The sequence below is a fragment of the Gopherus evgoodei genome, chromosome 2, assembly GCF_007399415.2.
Source record: "Gopherus evgoodei ecotype Sinaloan lineage chromosome 2, rGopEvg1_v1.p, whole genome shotgun sequence".
Classification (NCBI taxonomy): domain Eukaryota; kingdom Metazoa; phylum Chordata; order Testudines; family Testudinidae; genus Gopherus; species Gopherus evgoodei.
This window is the reverse complement of record NC_044323.1, coordinates 114,852,738-114,871,674: the sequence shown is the minus strand read 5'-3', so window position 1 is coordinate 114,871,674 and position 18,937 is coordinate 114,852,738. Positions and strand designations below refer to the sequence as shown.

Genomic DNA, 18,937 nt, shown 5'->3' with positions numbered 1-18,937 from the left:
CATTCTTGAAGGAGTTTGGTGGCTGGATAACTCATTAATGCAAATATAACACTATCTGCAAATATTCAAACTGAAAACAGTACAAATCTTTTTTTAAGGTTTATGGTGCTAATAATAATAATATGTTCAGACAAGTGATTTTTTTTTCTGTCGATGGTATCCCTTAATGGGAACAATGTCAAGCTAAAAATTGTGTTAGCAGTTATTTCTGTTGCAGTATTGGTTCAAGAATGGCTTATATTGATCTAGCTCAATTTGGTAAAGAATTGATTTATTATAAATTGAGATATAAGCCAGGTTTAAATCTATATGAATGTCCTCACAGCTTTTATCCTGGCTGAAATAATTTTTTAAACCATTTTCAGTTAAACTGATTCAACTTTGTGTGGCAACAAGTCCTAAAACTCCCTGATCTTGCAATCCGTACCTGTGTGGAATATGCTGACTCATTGCACTCTCTGAGTTGATTGCAGGATCAGGGCCCATGATAAGCAACCTCAAAAAGGTGAAAGGAGAAGGAAAGAGACAATCTATATACAGATATATGTTGGTTGGATCTCCACATTTAGGTGCAGAACTATTTCCAGTACATGAGCAGTCTGTTAACCTACTCTGTTTCATAGTCAAATTGGATAGAGACTATTGCTTAGAAGTTATTTTTAAATAAAAGTGTTACGTGATGTTAAATTACAAAATATCAATTCTGGTCACTAATTCTTGGTTTTCTTTCTTTTTTTTCCTTTCAAAGGAATTCAGTGCTTATGTGCAACAAATTAAATATGGTGTGGCTAGGATTAAATCAGCCATGCCAAGAGTCTATGAGCTGGCAGCTGGTGGCACTGCAGTTGGTACAGGATTAAATACCAGGATTGGTTTTGCTGAGAAAGTTGCTGCTAAAGTGTCTTCACTGACAGGTAAGGATGACACAAAAGAAGAGATCCTTCTTCAAGTGATTTCATATGTGCATTCCATTCTTGGTGTCTGTGCACCCTGCATATAGCTGTCAAAAACTTTTTCCCTCAGCAGTACCCACTGGGTGGCTAGAGTTTCCCCTTTCGCCGTGTGCCACTGCATGCAGGTGTAGAGGACAGAGCCCCCTCAGCCCCCCTCCTTTTCTTCTTACTGCCCAGAATGGTCATTGGAACCCTGTTCAAGACCAGAACATTTTTTTCGTCCTCTCTCTCGAGTATAGTAGTGTATGTCATATAGTTAATAAATTTTAGTGGTTTAAAAAAAATTCAGACCGACTGTTTTTCCCATTTGAGGATTTTTTTCTTCTGCATATGGTACCCAGGTAACCAGGATTCAAGCCATGTGCTTCTTGCTTAAGGCCTATGCCAGTGAATGATCCTCACAATAGCTGCCTGAAGTGCTTGGCTGAAGCACACGTTAAAGGCCAGTGCCACATTTGCAAGGAGTTCTAGCCTAGAGTGAAGAAGGATGGGGAGGCTAGGCTGAAATTCCTGCCGATGGAGGCAGTACTCAGGCTACTGGCAGACCTTTCCCAATTTGACTCTGTTGTGAGTGCTGCAGCTTTGGTGAGAAGCCATACTTCCAGCTTTAGTTGTATCCTGGCACCAATCTCCCTCACTCATACTGAGGAACAAATATGAGACTTCCAAAGAAGCCCTGGTCGGGACAAGGTCCCTTCTAAGGTGGGAAAGAAGGTACTGGGTAGAGCACACCTAAAACCTCCTCCAAATCAGTGCCTAGGTTGATGCAGTTGGCTCTGGTGCAGCAGAGAGCACTATAAACCCTGGTGCCAGAAGTGGCACTGTCATCATCTTCTGCACCTCAGGAGACTGTCTCAGTGCTAAATACCCTGGAGGCATTTGCGGCGGCAAAGAATCTACTCTGCTTCTGAGTGCCGGTGTCACCTCATCCCAGGGGTCGGATCCCTTAGCACTGTTGTCCTATCTGGAACCAGTAGTTCAACCTTTGGTACTGCAGCTGCCTGCTTCCCGCACAGGTGGCCTTTTGGTACCATCCCAGGGGAAAGCCACAATGAGGACAATGCTGCACCCATCACCAGGTTCTTGGCACCAGTCTCTGGCACCCACTGGATCAGCTCCTCCGTGATCAAAGGAAAGGAAGTCTTCATCATTGGATTTGGAGGTGGGATTGTGCGTCTCACAAACCAGAAGCTGGACCTTCAGTCTCCTCACAGATCCTCTCTTCCTACTGAAGGGTTGCAGCAGTAAGCTGGAACTGCCTTGTGAATGTGTCCAGGTCAGTGGCATCTTGAAACCCTTAGAGGTTTCTCCCACTTTCCAGATCTTTCCCTCACCATGCATACTCAGTCCGCTCATCTAAAAAGACAGAGTCTGCACACCAGAGGGCTCTGTCTAGAGTCCAGTACTGGGCCAACTACCGAGCATCAAGAAGTCATCACAGAGCCAGAGCAACAGCCTATAGAAAAGATTCTACCACCTCCAGTCTAGGCTTCCTCTTTGTTCTCTCCAGACAAAGTTTTTCTGTCAGCCAACTTCACCTCCTCCTGATGATTTTAAAGTTTATCAGGAGCTGTTGAAGAGCATGGCTGAAGACTTGGGTGTACAGGCTGAGGAGGTCAGGGAGAGTCATCCTATTGCCTGGTTGGCATTTTATCATGTTGGTCCCTCCAGGATGGCTCTGCCAGTTAATGAGGCAATGCTAAAGCCTATAAAGGCTCTATGGCAGACTCCATCTTCATTGCATCCCACCTCAAAAAGGGCAGAAAGAAAATATTATATACCCTCCACAGGTTTTGAATTCCTTTATACTCACTCACTACTGGGCTCATTAATTGTGACAGCAGCTAATGAGAGAGAGCAACAGGGGCACCAGTCTACTATCCCCAAATCAAAAAATGCTAAAAGGCTGGACTCATTTGGCAGAAAGATTTGACAGGTTTTACGGCTGCATATTGGTAACCAATAGACTCTGCTGGGGTGGTATGATTTTAATTTATGAGTTTCCATGGAGAAGTTCAGAGAGCTGCTTCTGGAGAATGCCAGCAGGAATTCTCTTCAGGGTCAATGAGGGCAGACTAGTTGCGAGAACATCGCTATGCGCAGGGCCGAATGCAGCAGACTTAGCAGCTAGAGCCATGGCTTCCATGCTCACCATGGACATCATCCTGATTGCAGCCTTCTGGTCTTTCCTATGAAGTCCAAAATACAATTCAGGACTTGCCATTTGAAGGTCCTTCTCAATTCTCAGACCAGATGGACAGCAAGTTCCTTGAACTTAAGGACTCTAGTGCCACTCTAAAGTCCTTGGGCTTGTTCACAGCTGCCCCAGCCAGAAAGCACTATTGGCCCCAGCAGATGCATCGGTATTCTGGTCCACCTCCTCAACAAGAGTTGTCCAAAAAGAGGTCATGAGGTTATAGGCATATGCATCCCCCTTCTGCTGTTTCCTACAGCTCCAGGACCTTCGAGACACCCAGGAAGTACAAAACATTAATTTTAATGGGCTGGTCAAGGTTGCCATACCAGTCTCCGTCTCTCCAGACCCAAACTCCCTCACCTTCACAAACCATCTGTTGCACTTCCACAGTGCTTTATCCCAAATTACTTTGGACTAGTGGGTCTTGAACTCTGTAGAGGGTAGGATTGTATGCTCCAGTTTGCTTCTATTCTTCCCCCTCTCTCTTCTGAGACCATTCTCGTGAGGAGCCCCTCATTCATCTCTCTTCAGTTGGAAGCCATAGAGTGGGTTCCACGTGGTCTAAAAGGGAAGGGATTTTACTCCAGCTATTACTCCCACCCCCGCCTTCACCTTTGGGATTACGTCTCATACCAATCTTAGACTTGCGTCAACTCTGCAGGTTCTTGAAAAACATATCGTTCCGTGTGGTCAGCACAGCTTTTATTATTCCCTCCTTGGCTTGTGGAGACTGGTATGCTGCCCGCAACTTAAAGGATGCCTACTTCCATGTGGCAATCGATCAAGCCCACAGGAAGTACCTCTGATGTCTGGTCATTCAAAATCATTACCAATTCGTTATACTACCTTTTGGCCTGTCAGCTGCACCCACTATGTTAACAAAAGTTAAGCAGTAGTAGCTGCATTCCTCCAAAGATCAGATGTTCGTGTTGATCTCCACCTGGAGGACTGCCTTTTCATGGGCTGGGTCCAAACTGCAAGTACATAGCAGTATACCCTTGATTCAGTCAACTTTCAATGCCTTGGGACTATTAATGTAGAAAAGTCCCTCCTCTCCCCAGTCCAGAGGATAGTTTATAGGGGCACTACTGGACTCATGACAAGCCAGCGCCATTCCTCCAAACTCCAGGTTCCAGGCAACTTGATCACTTTTTATAGGTTTGAAGTTTCACCCATCACAACACGAAACTGTTTGACAGTTCTGAGACATGCGGTTTTTTGCACCTATAGTGTTTCAATATGTCAGACTGCACCTAACAACTGCAGGGCTGGCTGGCATCAGTCTAGTCAGCAAACCACCATCACTTAACCTTCGTGGTGAGGGTGCCATCCCATGTCCTCACCTCTCCAGATTGTTGGACAAATCCAGCTACGTATGTATGCGCATTCCATTTGCCTGCCTGCAACAGATGCTCACGCTGGTGACAGATGAATCTGCTCTAGAGTAGGGAGCCCACCTGGGTTCTCTGCAGACACAGCTCCTCAAAAGACTTAATTGTACACATCAGTGTTGGAGAACTAAAAGCTATCAGATGGGCATGCAATGTGTTTCTATCACAGATCAGGGGAAGTAGCCTGCTAGACCTCACAAACACGTGGTCAGTGTTCTACCTCAACAAGCAGGGCAGAGCCCACTCTTCTCCACTATTTCAGGAGGCCACTCTTCTCTAGGAGCCCTGTATTGCCAACTCAATAGATCTAGAAGCATTTTACCTGCAGGGGATATGCACCAGCTGAGCAGATCATTTAAGAGTCACCACAAGTGGTCTCTTCATCTAGACATGGCCAGATACATCTTCCAGCAGTGGGGGTTTCAGTGTGTTTACTGTTCTTGCTGTCCGTGATAGCAGGAGGCATCGCCCTTCACTTGAATTGGCTCTCACGTGTACTGAGTTTGTTGCTTCTCCCCAGTTGCTGATACTTAGTACCTTGGGTGAGCCTTTTCGCTAAAAACCTCATAATATAGGAATTAATATTTACTGCTGCCTCTTCGTTATCTTACATCAATGGCTGCATCATGGTGGCTTTCCATCTGCCCTGTTGTTCATGCTAAGTCTCTTCCAGATCCTACTGTTTGTTGACAGCAAGAGAAGGCCTCCCTAAAATTAACGTGAATTTTTAAGAGGGAAAAATACACAGATTAAGGCTGAATTGTAAGAGTTTCTTTAAATTGACAGACTTGTGTGTGAGAAATTGATAATGCCCATGCTTCATTACAAAGTTATGGTTGTGAATTTTAAGTACTCAAAAGGAAATGTAGAGTGGTTGTAAACACTTAAATATTTTGCTTTTGTACATAACGCTGACCTTAGATGTGATCATCTTGTTCTTTGTTTGCATATGTGCGTGCCTCGTGCACGGTTGTCGGAGAGCTTTTTTCCCTCAGCAGTTCCTGTCAGGGCGACTCAAGTGCCCTCTGTCACAGTGTTCCACTGTATGCTGGTATAAGAGCGTGGAGCTGCCTCTAAACCAGCTCAGTTTCTTCTTACTTTCACTGACAGTTGTCAGTAATCTCAGACTTTTTGTCATAAGCTTCCATCACTCCTTTGTATGTATGCCCTGTTATTGTTAGGAAGTAGTTAATTAACTTCAAGTTAGTTTTAGTGAGAGATTTTAGTCTTAGGTCTTTTGGACTAATTTTTCATCTTTCAGAACTGGGATCAGTACTGAAGTGATGCCACAGTCACCAGGTTTTAAAGTCCTATTGTACATGCGCTAAGTCGATGCCAGTCAGTGACACACACTCAGCCTGTTTTGAAATCTTTGGGAGAATCCCACATAATTGACAAATGTTACTTTTGTAAGGGACTAACAGTATGTCTATATGTACAGAGCTGCAGCAGTATAGCTGTACTGATATAGCTGCACCGCTGCAGCACGTCTGGTGAAGATGCTGTATGCCAACAGGAGAGAGCTCTCCTGTTTTCATTTAAAAAAAAAACAAAAAAAACACCTCCATGAGCAGCATAAGCTATGTTAGTGAGAGAAGCTCTCCCTCTGACATAGAGCTGTGCACACTAATGCTTAGGTCGGTGTAACTTATGTCACTCGGGGGTGGAATATTCACACTCATGTTTTGCCATCCTAGGCTGTTGTGTAGACATAGCCTAAGTCCCACTCAAAGAAAGAGTGGTGCAGCTCAAATGTTTGCTCATGGAGGCAGCACTTTGCACTTGCACCCCATCAGACTCATATCATGTAGAGCGTGCCCCAGATAAATCGGCCTCCATACGGAGTTCACTGGGGATGTCTGCAGCCTGTTGGTCCCATTCGCCAGTATTTCAGAAAAGGCTTAGACTCTCCTCAGGTTTGATACCTTGCTTGTGAGTGTTGGTTCCTAAGCCTAGTAGAGGGACAGACTTTAAGAGACATTTGGGGGAGAATCTCCTGCTGGAACATTCTTTAGCTAAGAAGAAGTGGGCGCTGCCTCCGGAGCCTGTGCCAGATCCATCAAGCATGTCTCCTGAAAGGTTTCCATGACAGAACTTTTGGTTATTGCTGCTTCCAACCACCCTGGAGGCATATGCAGCTTCAAGAGACATCCTTAGCCTCTCAGTACTGGTATCCCTGGTTGTGCAAGAGAGTTTACACTCAGTCCCAACACCTGTGGCACCTACCTTTCCATGTCAGGAACACACTGTACAGTTACCTCCCAAACTTCTGCAAAGGCCTGTGCAAAGCAAGCCTCCTTTGATATCTCTATTGCCACCGTCCCTGGGCTCAGGCTACCTCTCTCCAGTCCCAACTGGTTGTGCCCCACTGATGTTGGACATTTCAGATTCTTTCTCTTCAGATTCAGAGGTGGATTCATCTGTATCCCATTCAAGACAGAGGGCATACTCTCCATCACAGGCTTGGGGACTACAGGTCATGCAACAGTCACAGCACTGGCCACCTCCTTCTAAGGAGCAATGGCCCGTTCAAGGCTGGGTCCCAGGCCCATATCAGTGACCATTCCGGACACCGCAGGACATCCTTCTAGGACCTCCCCCAACTGTCTCATTCTTTGTCTTTGAGACTGCTTGGGGGAATTGGCACTCAGAGCATCATTCTCCAGTAACCAGTACCAAGCAGCCAGAAGTCACCCCCCACCACAAGTCATGGAGCAGCCACAGCCTCAGAATCCTGTGACATCCTCTTCCTCGTGGCCAGACATGCTCCTCCCTATCTGTTTACAAAACACATAGTTGCAGAGTTATCAGAATGAACAACTTCTTTCCTGCTACATACAGGAAGAAAGCTGAACAGGCTAGCCACACAGCTCTTAACTCCCTGACATTTATATGAGTCATTAGATCCTGAGATGAGGCGATACTGAGTCTGCAGGGACCTCAGATGAACTCCTCAACCCAGGGTTGACCTAGCTATGCTAGGAGGCAATTCGCTTCTGGAACTTTTGCATAACCAATCCAATTAATCTCAGTCCTGCTTACTTTCCAGGGAAACAGAACACTTTGGCAAATCAACTGAGCAGGACCTTCTCCAATCGCCACAAGTGGTCTTTATGCTTGGACATTCCAAATCCATCTTCCAGCTCTGGGAGACTCCCCACATGGACCTGTTTGCAACAGAGTCCAACAGAAAATGCCATTGGTTTTGTTCCGAGGGAGGTTTCAGCCCAGGCTGATTGACACATGCTTTTCTGCTATCTTGTAATGACCCCCTCCTGTATGCCTTTCCTCTGATTTCCTTGCTGCCTAGAGTCTTGTTCAAAGTCAAACAAGACCGCGCTCATCTCATCCTCATAGCACCAGCGTGGGCTCAACAACACTGGTACTTAGCCCTGCTGATCTTGCCAATCAAGCCTCTGATGCGTTTCCTGTTGGATCCAGATGTGACTTCTCAGAAGAACTTGGGAAGAACTTCTCCATTTTGGTCCTTTGAGATGTGTTGCACATGTCCATTCCATGACCTGCCCCCCTTCCCCTCTCTATCATAGTCTGTCAGGTACGAAGGAGCTGAGGGGGGTGATGCAGTGGCTTGTGGTGACAAGGTGTTTGAGTACTTGTCATGGTGGTATTGTTTGAGGGAAAAAACCTGTTACCTACCTTTCTGTAACTGTTGTTCTTTGAGATGTGTTGCACATGGGTACTTTTGAGGGAAAATATTTTCCGACAACTGTGCATGAGGCATGCACACACCTACAGTGGAATGGACATGTGCAACACATCTCAAAGAAAAACGGTTACAGAAAGGTAGGTAACAGTTTTTTCTCAAACAGTACCACCATGACACGAACTTTTCTTTAGGAAACTCTTGGTTGTCATAAATCTGGAGAAGAAAATATTCTGCTTGACTTGGCTGCTTAATATTTTTACTTTTATATTATCCATTTTATGATTTTTGTATTAACTAGACAGCATTTCAAGAGCTTTGGCTAAGGACATGCTACTTTAACTAATGATTATGCCTCAAAAACCTTTAATACTCATTTCTTCTTAGGCTTGCCTTTCATCACTGCTCCAAATAAATTTGAAGCTCTTGCTGCTCACGATGCTCTAGTTGAACTCAGTGGGGCAATGAACACTGTGGCTTGCAGTCTGATGAAGATAGCTAATGATATTCGTTTCTTGGGTTCTGGACCACGGTCTGGTCTAGGGGAACTCATCCTGCCTGAAAATGAACCTGGAAGCAGCATCATGCCAGGTAGTGTATCCAATAACAAATGTCTATTACATTTGTGTAGAAAAGTAAGAGTAATAATTGTTAACAATTATGTATAGAACTGTCATAGAGTTGAGTGGTAAAATGGTATGAAGCTCTGAAATGATGCAGTTTTTGACAGTCACTAATCCTCCATTTTTGTCCACAAAAATGTGTGCAAGTAAAATTATTTGCTTTATAGTGTGTGTGTGTGTGTGTGTGTGTGTGTGTGTGTGTGTGTGTGTGTGTGTGTGTGTGTGGAGAGAGAGAGAGAGTATGCTCTGGAGAGATGTGGTATAAAGGTTTAGTTGGCAAGCATCTTGGAAGAGTGCATTTTTTATGCGAAGGTTTTTATTGTCACGGATTTTTAGATTTACCCTCTGAATACAAATAGCATCTCTTACTCAGTTTGAAAAAACAAAAGTGGATTGGCTTGGGGACTGTGGACTAAATTTCATCATTCCTTCTCAACCAGGTGAAGATTGCATGAGGAAGAGCAGCCAGGGGAGGGAATAAGGACTTGGAAAACTATTTTTCTTCCCCTTTCTAAAAAGTAATTCAAAGCAGGCCCTTCATGTGTTGGACTGATTACTTGCAGAGGGAATAGGTGCTTGTGTGTGTGATCTTTGTTTGTTTAGTTCCACATATAAATACAAGCCATTGTGGCAGATTGTGGTTTTTTCCTTCAGTGGAATATTTTTAAATGGAAAGGGTTTTAGGATTGAAACATGCACAATAATTTTCTGATCCAAATGGCCTTTGTTTCTGATTTCTTTCCCCTGAAGTAAATGAAGTATTTGCAGGTCACTTCTCCATATTGAGGATAAGGGTGGCAGCCAACTGCACAGTTCATGTGCTCCTGGAAGGTTGCCAGTGCAGCCCTCATATTAACAAAGTTTGGACAGCCCTGCTTTAAAGTGTAATCTTGAAGCTCCTCCTTCCCTCCTCAAAGAAAGGGGAGAACTATAATTTTAAAAAAGTTTTGATTGTTTTGTGGAAGGTAGGAAGGGGAATAACCTTTGTCTTGAGTAGCAAGGCATTCTGGGAGGCAAACTGTTGTAAAGGACATACAAGGTAAATGTCTGACAGGCTTCTCACACCATAAACAAATCCTAGTTATTAGAAAAGTGCAGTGGGTTTACTAAATCTGTGCCTGTATGTTGTTCACTACTTAGCTGCTGCCTCTTTGAATTAATATGCAAACTAGATACCATTAACTTGGGTTTGACTAGAGACTGGGAGTGGCTGGGTTATTACACATATTGAATCTATTTCCACATGTTAAATATCCTCACACCTTCTTGTCAACTGTCTAAAATGGGCCATCTTGATTATCACTACAATTTTTTTCTCCTGATAATAGCTCATCTTAATTAATTAGCCTCTTACAATTGGTATAGCTACTTCCACTTTTTCATGTTGTCTGTATGTATATATATATATATCTTCTTACTATGTTCCATTCTATGCATCTGATGAAGTGGGCTGTAGCCCATGAAAGCTTATGCTCAAATAAATATGTTAGTCTCTAAGGTGCCACATATATTCCTGTTCTTTTTACGGATACAGACTAACACGGCTGCTACTCTGAAATCTCTTTTATGTGTTTCTTGAAATCACATTTACCATTTATGAGAATTTAAATTCAGAAAACAAAAACTGGAGAGCCTTTTTTTTTTTTAAATACTTTCTCCTTCCCTCCCCAACAGGAAAAGTAAACCCTACCCAGTGTGAGGCTGTAAGCATGGTGGCAGCTCAAGTGATGGGAAATCATGTTGCTGTTACAGTGGGAGGCAGCAATGGACATTTTGAATTGAATGTTTTCAAGCCCATGATTGTAAGCTCAAAACGTTTTAATTTTTTAATTAAAAAAGGATTATCTTACTGTATATCCTTATGGAAGAATTTCAGTGATTGCTTGCACAGCACAAGCACCAGAGATGCAGAGAATTTTAATTTTAGAAGAATCTTAAATTCTGCTTGATAAATCAAAAAGCTCATCATTTTGAGAGATAACTGGCTGTCCAATATGTAAGAATTGAGTTTTTTTAGCACTTTATCATAGAAATGCATTATAAACTCTAATTATCATAGTGCCCCAGTAGAAAAGGGCAGATGGCAAAACTGAGGCAGCAAGTAACTTGTTTAAAGACTAAAAGGATCTGTGTCAGAGCTGACATTTTGGACTGAGGAATTCCTCTTTTCCATTCCAGTGCTCAGAAGATTTTGTTTTGTTGTGCAGTCCCTTTGGCCTTCCTGCAGTACTCACCCCAATTTCCTGGAAAGCCACTTATCGTTGTACCATTAAATTAATTAACTGTTCAGATTCACATTACAAATGTTTAAAATGTAAATTCAGGATAATAATCTTGGGCTGAGGGCCTCTAAAATATTTATCTTCTGCATTTCCTAAGAGGATACATCAGAATCTTAATGTGACCATTTCCTTACTGTGTTTAATGGCAAAGGCACAGCTGAGTGGAGGAGTATATGGCATACACAGTTAATCACTTTGACACTTGAAATTTCAGGCTAAATCATACCTATATTACTTCCAGTAAAAATGTTGTGAGAGTTGAATCCAAGTGATTCATTCTGCTTCTGCGAGGTGTCAAGACAACGAGTAATTCATCTGCATACCTATCTTGTCTGGGTGCGTGGTCTTCACTCTAGGCTGGATTGTGGAGGGCATGGAGAAATAGAAGGAAACCTGTTTTAGTGTAGGTGAGGAAAGAAAACAGGAAGGGTCTGTCTTACTCCATGAAGGGAGAGTTAGAAAGAGGAGAGGAGGAGGAGGAATGAATGGAGGAGAAATTGAAGGAAAGAATAGAGACAAAAGCATAAAAACAGGGAATTGTGGAGAAAGTCAAAACGAGAATTAAAATAAGGTAGGAGAGAGAGTTAAAATAACAGTGGTGCTGGTCTTGCAGAATAGGCTACGTTATAGCAGAAAGGTCAGGGCAGTAAAAACAGTGAGGGGGATGTAGCAAGCAGTATTTTGTTTTCTTGCACCTGGCCATTTACTGTCTGCTACTTTTTTTTTCATTCTGTTTAAGGGTGTTCTAAACAAAATGAAAAGACTATTAAAAAGTTGTATGTACTTGTCTGTGAATCTCCTAAATAGACCTAGTAAGGAATTTTTTTCATTTGAAAAAGCTTCTTTCTTCAAAGTCTCTATCTAACTTTGACAATAATAATAGCATACTGAACAGCTACAGTGATGTTCCCAATAGGAGACAGAGGTAGAGGTGTCCCTTTCCGTTATTATTCTTTACTAAACTTTGGCTTTAGTGCTATCAGCTGGATGCTGTTTCGGGGTAATTGACTGCCAGACGGTATGCCAATTATGCGTCCACTTAATAATTTTAAATATCTTTTATTGATGTGTGTAAAATTCACACTTTTCTTTCTGAAATCTAGCACTTACATAGCACATTTTTAATCTATTGGTTTCTAAGTAGTTTACAAAGATGCTTTGCTTATATATTCAATAGTATGGATAATGTCTACTGCACTCAAGTGTTCTTCAGGATATGAAATGCTTTACATAAAGTGCTTTTTTAAATATCAGTGACTCAAATTATATCACAAAAGGAAAAGAGTATAGTACAGCACACAATCCTTGGCTAAAAATTTACTATCAAATGGATGGATCATAAGGTTTTTAAGAAATGATGTATCAGATAACAAAAATGTTAATAACTGCATCTAATAACTTTCTGCATTTTTTAGATTAAAAATGTATTAAACTCTGCAAGGCTCCTTGGAGATGTCTCTGTTTCCTTCACTGACAACTGTGTGGTCGGAATCCAAGCCAACACGGAGAGGATCAACAAACTAATGAACGAATCTTTGATGTTGGTGACGGCGCTTAATCCCCACATAGGTAAAAGTCTAAGGCTGATATCTATTCATTAGACTATATAAACTTCTCAAAAAAATACATAGTGAAAGTTACTGTGAATAACCAAGCAGTAGATTATTCTGCTTAACAAGGTACAATGTTTCAGACTTCCTTCTATTTTGTGTTTTGCTCAAGAATGCACTCAGAAATTAGTTTTTTCTTTATTGACAAAGTGAATTAATAAGAGAGTTCATTATGACCAAGTTACCTTTTTTTTAAACATAAGACTATTTCTAATTGTTTAGGTACATATTTTGAAGAATTCCATTACATTATGATGTTATAGAAAACTAGCGTAGACAATTACACAATCAAGGCCGTGTGTTGATAGGGGAACATGTATATCCCAGACTCATGAGTAAGACTAGGTTTTTGTCATGGATATTTTTAGTAAAAGTCAGGGATGGGTCATGGGAAATAAACAAAAATCAATGGCAGCCCATGACCTGTCTCTGACTTTCACTAAAAATATCCCTGACAAACGGGGTAGTTGGGTTCAGCACCCACTTCTTTTGGGGCTCCTGAGTCCCCCACTGTTGCAGTGCATGGGAACTGCGGGGTCCCCTTGCCCTGGGAAGCTGGTAGCTGCAGGGTCCCCTAGCTGCCCACCAGGGCTGGGTAGCTGTGCAGGGTCCACCCGCCTGCTGTGGCTGGGCAGCGGTGGCGTCACCACACTAGGTTGGGAGCTGGGAGCTGCAAGGGTGGGGCTGGCTGGGAGCTCCAGCCCCACAGCAGAAAATGTCATGGAGGTCAATGGAAGTCACGGATTCCATGACATAATTGTAGCCTTACTCATGAGTAGGATGCCTAGGTCACTCTCTTCCAACCATACTTTCATTTTATACAGATAACATTAGTATTATAAATAAAACTAAAGTACAAAAGATGAAATAAATGAAGTACACCTTGTGATGTATTATCCTTTTCATTGTTTTTTGTTCACTCACAAAAGTCAGTGTCTCACATTTGAGTTTGCATTAGTGAGGTGGTGCTTTATCTTGCACTTGGTCCTCCTTACCTGTTTGCCTCATCCATCCACACCAAAATAATTCCTCTTCTATCTTGTTTAATCACACTGTACACACTGAACAGCATGTATATCCCAAAAGCCTTTGCATCAGGCACTACTGATGAATGTGAATGTAAATACTGCTGAGGTCTACCGATGTAGAAGCCGGCTAGCATGCCAGCAGCCTGATGAAGCAATGTCAGCACCAAAGATATAGAAACTCTCTCTTACTAAGATATGGGTGGGATTTCTTGTCTGCGAGGATGATGGAGAAGATGGAGGAAAGGGATCTTCAAGCTTATCTAAATCCATTTCTACAGTTTGTCTTCCCCAGCCATATCAACTCTAGCTGTTATCTTCACAATTTTAAGAACTAATAATATTGTATAAATATTAATAACTACCACAACCTTTACTTAATCAGAAATAGATAGAGAGCAGATCTTCTAGTGGTTGCAGATGTGTATTCCACTCAAGTGTGCACATGCCAAGTGCATGAGAGTTGGAGAACTTTGCCTGTAGGTGGCACTGTGCTCATCCCTCTGGCCTTTAGCCTCTCCCCAGGCTATTTAAGGGTGCCACCACCCTGATCTCTCTTTGTCCCTTTACTGCCCACAGCTACAGTCAGAGTGTTTGGTGTAGTTGTTTCTCTGTTTTCTAGAGTTTTATTGTATGTAGTTCATTAGTGTAGTTTAGTAGTACCCTTAGGTTTAGTTTGATGGATATTTAACCTGGGTGATGCCCTCAGTGAGGTTTAAGCATTGTCCATCATGTGGGATGTCTATCCCCAACAGTGACACCGACCTGTGCTGTTTGTGGTGCACAGGAGGTCAGATGAAAGAGAGGTGCTCCATGTGTAAAAGGAGAATTCACATGGTGAGGGACTTGTCTGAAACAGCACCTCTTAGAGTAGGCCATGAGACCCGCTTCAGCACTGGGGGCCTCTGCAGATTGCCTGGACTTGCACTCTCCTTCAGAGCTGGCCCAGGATGTAGCTCCCAGCTTGGGGTCTGGTGCTTCCCGTATTGGGAAGTGAGACTGTTCGCCTTTCTTTTGCTCTCCAAGAAAGAGGTCTCACAAGATGAACTGAGACCATCCAGGACTTGGTGAGAGGCCTCCTTGTCTTTTTAAGAGGAATAGTGACTGGCACTGTGAATCCTCCGGTATGCGAGATGGAGCTGGGCCACCTAACCGCTCCCTGGTACTTCCCCATGATCAATTAGACATTGTACCATTAACTCGGTACTGGCTATGCGAGTCTGAGTTAGGTACCAACAATATCCTGCATCAGCCTTGCCTGTTTCTATGTCATTGGTCTACCAGGCAGTGTCAGACCTGCTCTGCCTCTCCATTCTTGATTCTCTAATAATTCAGGAGCATGTGACAGCTGGGATAGCTGCTTTTGCTGTGCCCTTGGCATCATCTGGTTTGGTTGCAGATTGTTTCGTATCTTGGCACTGTATTCCATTCTACCTGAGAACCAGAGTTCAGCGTTGCAGTCTACATCTTGTTTGGTACTGAGGGGACCCATCGGTGCAGACGCTGTCTTTGGCACTGACTATATCTTTGCTGCAGACTTTATCTTTAGGATTGATACTGACTTCCGCTCAATGTCTCTTTGCTCTGGGACCAAGTGGAACTGCGATGCCTCTTTCAGTACTGAAGGCACCAACTTCTCATTCACTCTCAATACTGATATCTCCTTATTGGTTTTTGGATGAGGCTGGTTCCTTGCTTGCTCCTTTGGGGGGTGGCTCTTCCATTATCACTGGATGACTACTCGAGGCTCGTTGAGATTGAGGACGTCTTCCTCTTCTTCCTTGCTGTCCAAGCACAGTTCTCAGCAATCCTGAAGACTGTCCTCCAATCACCAACAGTACTGAATATCAGTGCTGTTACCGAAATAGGGATAGGGGTTCCTGGCCTAGTACCTACTGGCCAACAGTATGCATATTCCCAGTGGCCCCCTTGGGATGTGGCAACTTGTTCTCTCTCTCCTGTGCCAAAAGACAGCATTTCTTATAGCCATAACATCTGTGGGAAGAGTTACTGAGCTGCAGGCCCTAATGGTGGGCTTTCAGTATACCCAGATTTTCAAGGACAAGGTTGCTTTGAGGTGGTCTCAAATTTCTCTCTAAGGTGTGTTTCAGACCTTTTCTCTAAGGTGGTGCCACTATTTCATCTTAACTAGACAATTTACTTACCTATATCATTTTTCCCAGCCTCATTTGAATGTTGATGAACATCATCTTCACTACTTAGGTGTGAGGTGATGCTTGTCATTTCACATAGAAAGAATTAAGCTATTTCATTCACCACCTTGTCTTTTTATTTCCTTTGTCAATCACAAGACTGATCAGGCCATCTCCACACAGACAATTTCCAGTTGGTTAACATCCTGTGTCACTACAGTTTGAGATAACTTGGACTCCACCTCCACAGAGGTTCAGAGCCCATTTGACAATGTCCCAAGCAGTTTTGATCACTTTTCACAGTGATATTTTGATATTGGACATTTTCAGGGCTGCTACTTTGTCTTCAGTACATACTTTTACCAAGCTTTATACTTTTATGTCTGCATCCTGATCAGATGCAAATTTTGGGAAGACAGCTTTGCAATCACTCTTTAAATAGACTCCAAGCCCCACCTCTTTCTGATATTGATTGAGTCACCTGAGTGGAATACACATCTGCAACTCAAAGAAGCAAAGACTGTTACCTACTGGTATTGTAACTGTTGTTCTAGATGTGGGTGCATATGTGTATCCCATGACCCACCTTTGGTCCCTTCTGCATGGGAGTCTCAATTCTTGGCATTCTGTGCAAAGGATCTGAGGGGAGTTGGGGTAGTGCCACCATTAAATAGCCTGGGGAGGGGCTAAGGCCCGGGAAACACAAGTGCTGACCCTACGTTTACTGTAGGCAAAGTTCTCTGACTCTGATGCGCACAGCACACGCACACCAGAGTGGAATGCACCTCTGCACCCATGTCTCTAAGAACAACAGTTACAGTACAGCAAGTAACTGTCTTTTTCATTTGTTTAGTAAAACTTGAAAAATTATATTCCTGACATGTCACCTATTATATTGTTCCTTTTGAATCTATTTCTTTTGTTTCCTATAATTACTTTCTTTGATGGCAGTGCATTAGTTTTAATCAGTTTGGGTTTTTTGATGTTAAACTTAATCAGATTCAGTGGTGAAATTTTAACTCTTTCTACCCAAGAGTTGTGCTGGTCACTGAATATTATTTTTAATATAGATGAACTACAGAGCTGTTCATTTTGAGTCATGTCACACGGTGGCAACATTTATGTCTCTTAGAAGTTGGATTACCAAGGCCTGGCCTACACTGGAGGGGGAATCGATCTAAGATACGCAACTTCAGCTACAAGAGCAGCGTAGCTGAAGTCAACGTATCTTAGACTAAATTAAAATTACTTGCCACGCATCCTTGTGGCACTGGATCGATGGCCACGGCTCCCCCGTCGACTTTGCTTCCGCTTCTTGCACTGCTAGAGTTCAGCAGTCAACGGGAGAGCAATCGTGGATCAATTTATCGTGTCTACACTACACGCGATAAATCAATCTCCGATAGGTTGATCGCTACCCGCCGATCCAGCAGGTAGTGCAGACGTACCCCAAAAGAAGTATTTCTCTTGCATGACTATTCTGCTATACTTATATTTTATGTTTTTAAATGTTTGTTTATGGAAGCTCTTCCAAAAAAAAGACACAGAAAACCCAATCATTAACTGCATTTTTGGCCTGCTTTACACTAGGGAGGGGATTGATCTAAGATACGCAACTTCAGCTATGAGAATAACGTAGCTGAAGTCGACGTATCTTAGATTGACTTAAATTGACTTACTTTGCGTCCTTGCAGTGTGGGATCGACGGCTGCCTCTCCCCCGTCAACTCTGCTTCGCCTCTTGCCCTGGTGGAGTTCCGGAGTTGACGAGGAGCACATTCGGGGATCAATGTATTGTGTCTAGATGAGACGCAATAAATCAATCCCTGATAGATCGATCACTACCCGCCGATCCAGCTGATAGTGTAGACATACCCTTTGTGTGTTCCAATTAACTAGTTCTTTACATGTGGAAATGAATTTACTCTGTGTAACATCGCAAAGAGTAGATAAACTACTATTGAGCATAGTCAGCAGAAAAGAAATGCCCTGTTCACAATAGTCATACCTATAAGCTTTTTTGAAAATACTGATCTTTAGCGGTTAAAATTTCATAGCAAGAAATGTGGCAATAGATGATCATGAAATGTTTAAGGAAAGTCATTGAATTGAGTGACCACAAGCCTAATTTAATTTTATGTCGCATCAAATTTACCTAAATGTTTTATTACCTGAATATCTTTTAATTTTGTGGGTTTTTTTTTTAATAATGCTTTAAACCAACATTCGAGGAGAAATTGGTCCAATGTATCCTTTCATGTACCCTTGTGACTTCAAATTAAGTAAAATATAGTAGCAGTAGTTCCTAATAGAACAAGTTGTTTTCTTTAACAGGTCTTCTGAACACGTAGTGGCCAAAATCATGATTAATCTGATGTTTCTTTTGTTTTAATTACAGGATATGACAAGGCAGCCAAGATTGCCAAAACAGCACACAAAGAAGGGACAACACTAAAAGAAGCAGCTATTAAGCTTGGATTCCTTACATCAGAACAATTTGATCAGTGGGTGAAGCCTAAAGATATGCTAGGTCCCCAGTAATTTTAACAAGTGTACTTAACAGGAAAAAAATTAAATTGTATAAAACAAGATATTTTGCAGCTCACTTTGTTTTTCATGGCCACTTTATCATGACTGATGTGCTTTTCCATATGGGTCATAAGGTTATATTAGGAAATTGTTCTAATATAATAAATATATGCAAATATAATAAATATTCCAAAAAGATTGATCCATCCAACTGCATCTCATTGCTAGAGATACCTCATTATTTATGTAGTTAGGATGCATGTCCTCAAAAATAATTGTATACTTGAAAGGATGGTGCTACCAGAGCAATATCTATACAATTAACTCCATGTAATAAAAGACAATGTGTCTTTTATTATTGAAACAAAACATAAAGAAATACTGTAAATTACTTCCTTTATAAATCATTTGATTAGCTAGTTTAAAGTATAGGAGCCTTCCAGTACTGGATTGCCTGCTTTAAACCAAAAGGCAAGATTTGTTCAAGAATAAAGATGAATGACTAATTTGA

General features: G+C 42.3%; 1 protein-coding gene across 2 annotated transcripts in view; it reads left to right on the top strand.

Annotated features, from left to right (window-relative positions):
• Positions 1–18,937, top strand: part of FH (fumarate hydratase) — a 38,780-nt gene extending 19,843 nt beyond the window's left edge. For both annotated transcript variants that reach the window (XM_030551526.1, XM_030551527.1), the window contains exons 6-10: positions 749–914; positions 8,593–8,796; positions 10,503–10,630; positions 12,526–12,679; positions 18,296–18,937. In XM_030551526.1, coding sequence (XP_030407386.1) covers positions 749–914; positions 8,593–8,796; positions 10,503–10,630; positions 12,526–12,679; positions 18,296–18,438 — 795 coding nt within the window. In that variant the 3' untranslated portion in view covers positions 18,439–18,937. The remainder of the gene's footprint in view (positions 1–748; positions 915–8,592; positions 8,797–10,502; positions 10,631–12,525; positions 12,680–18,295) is intronic.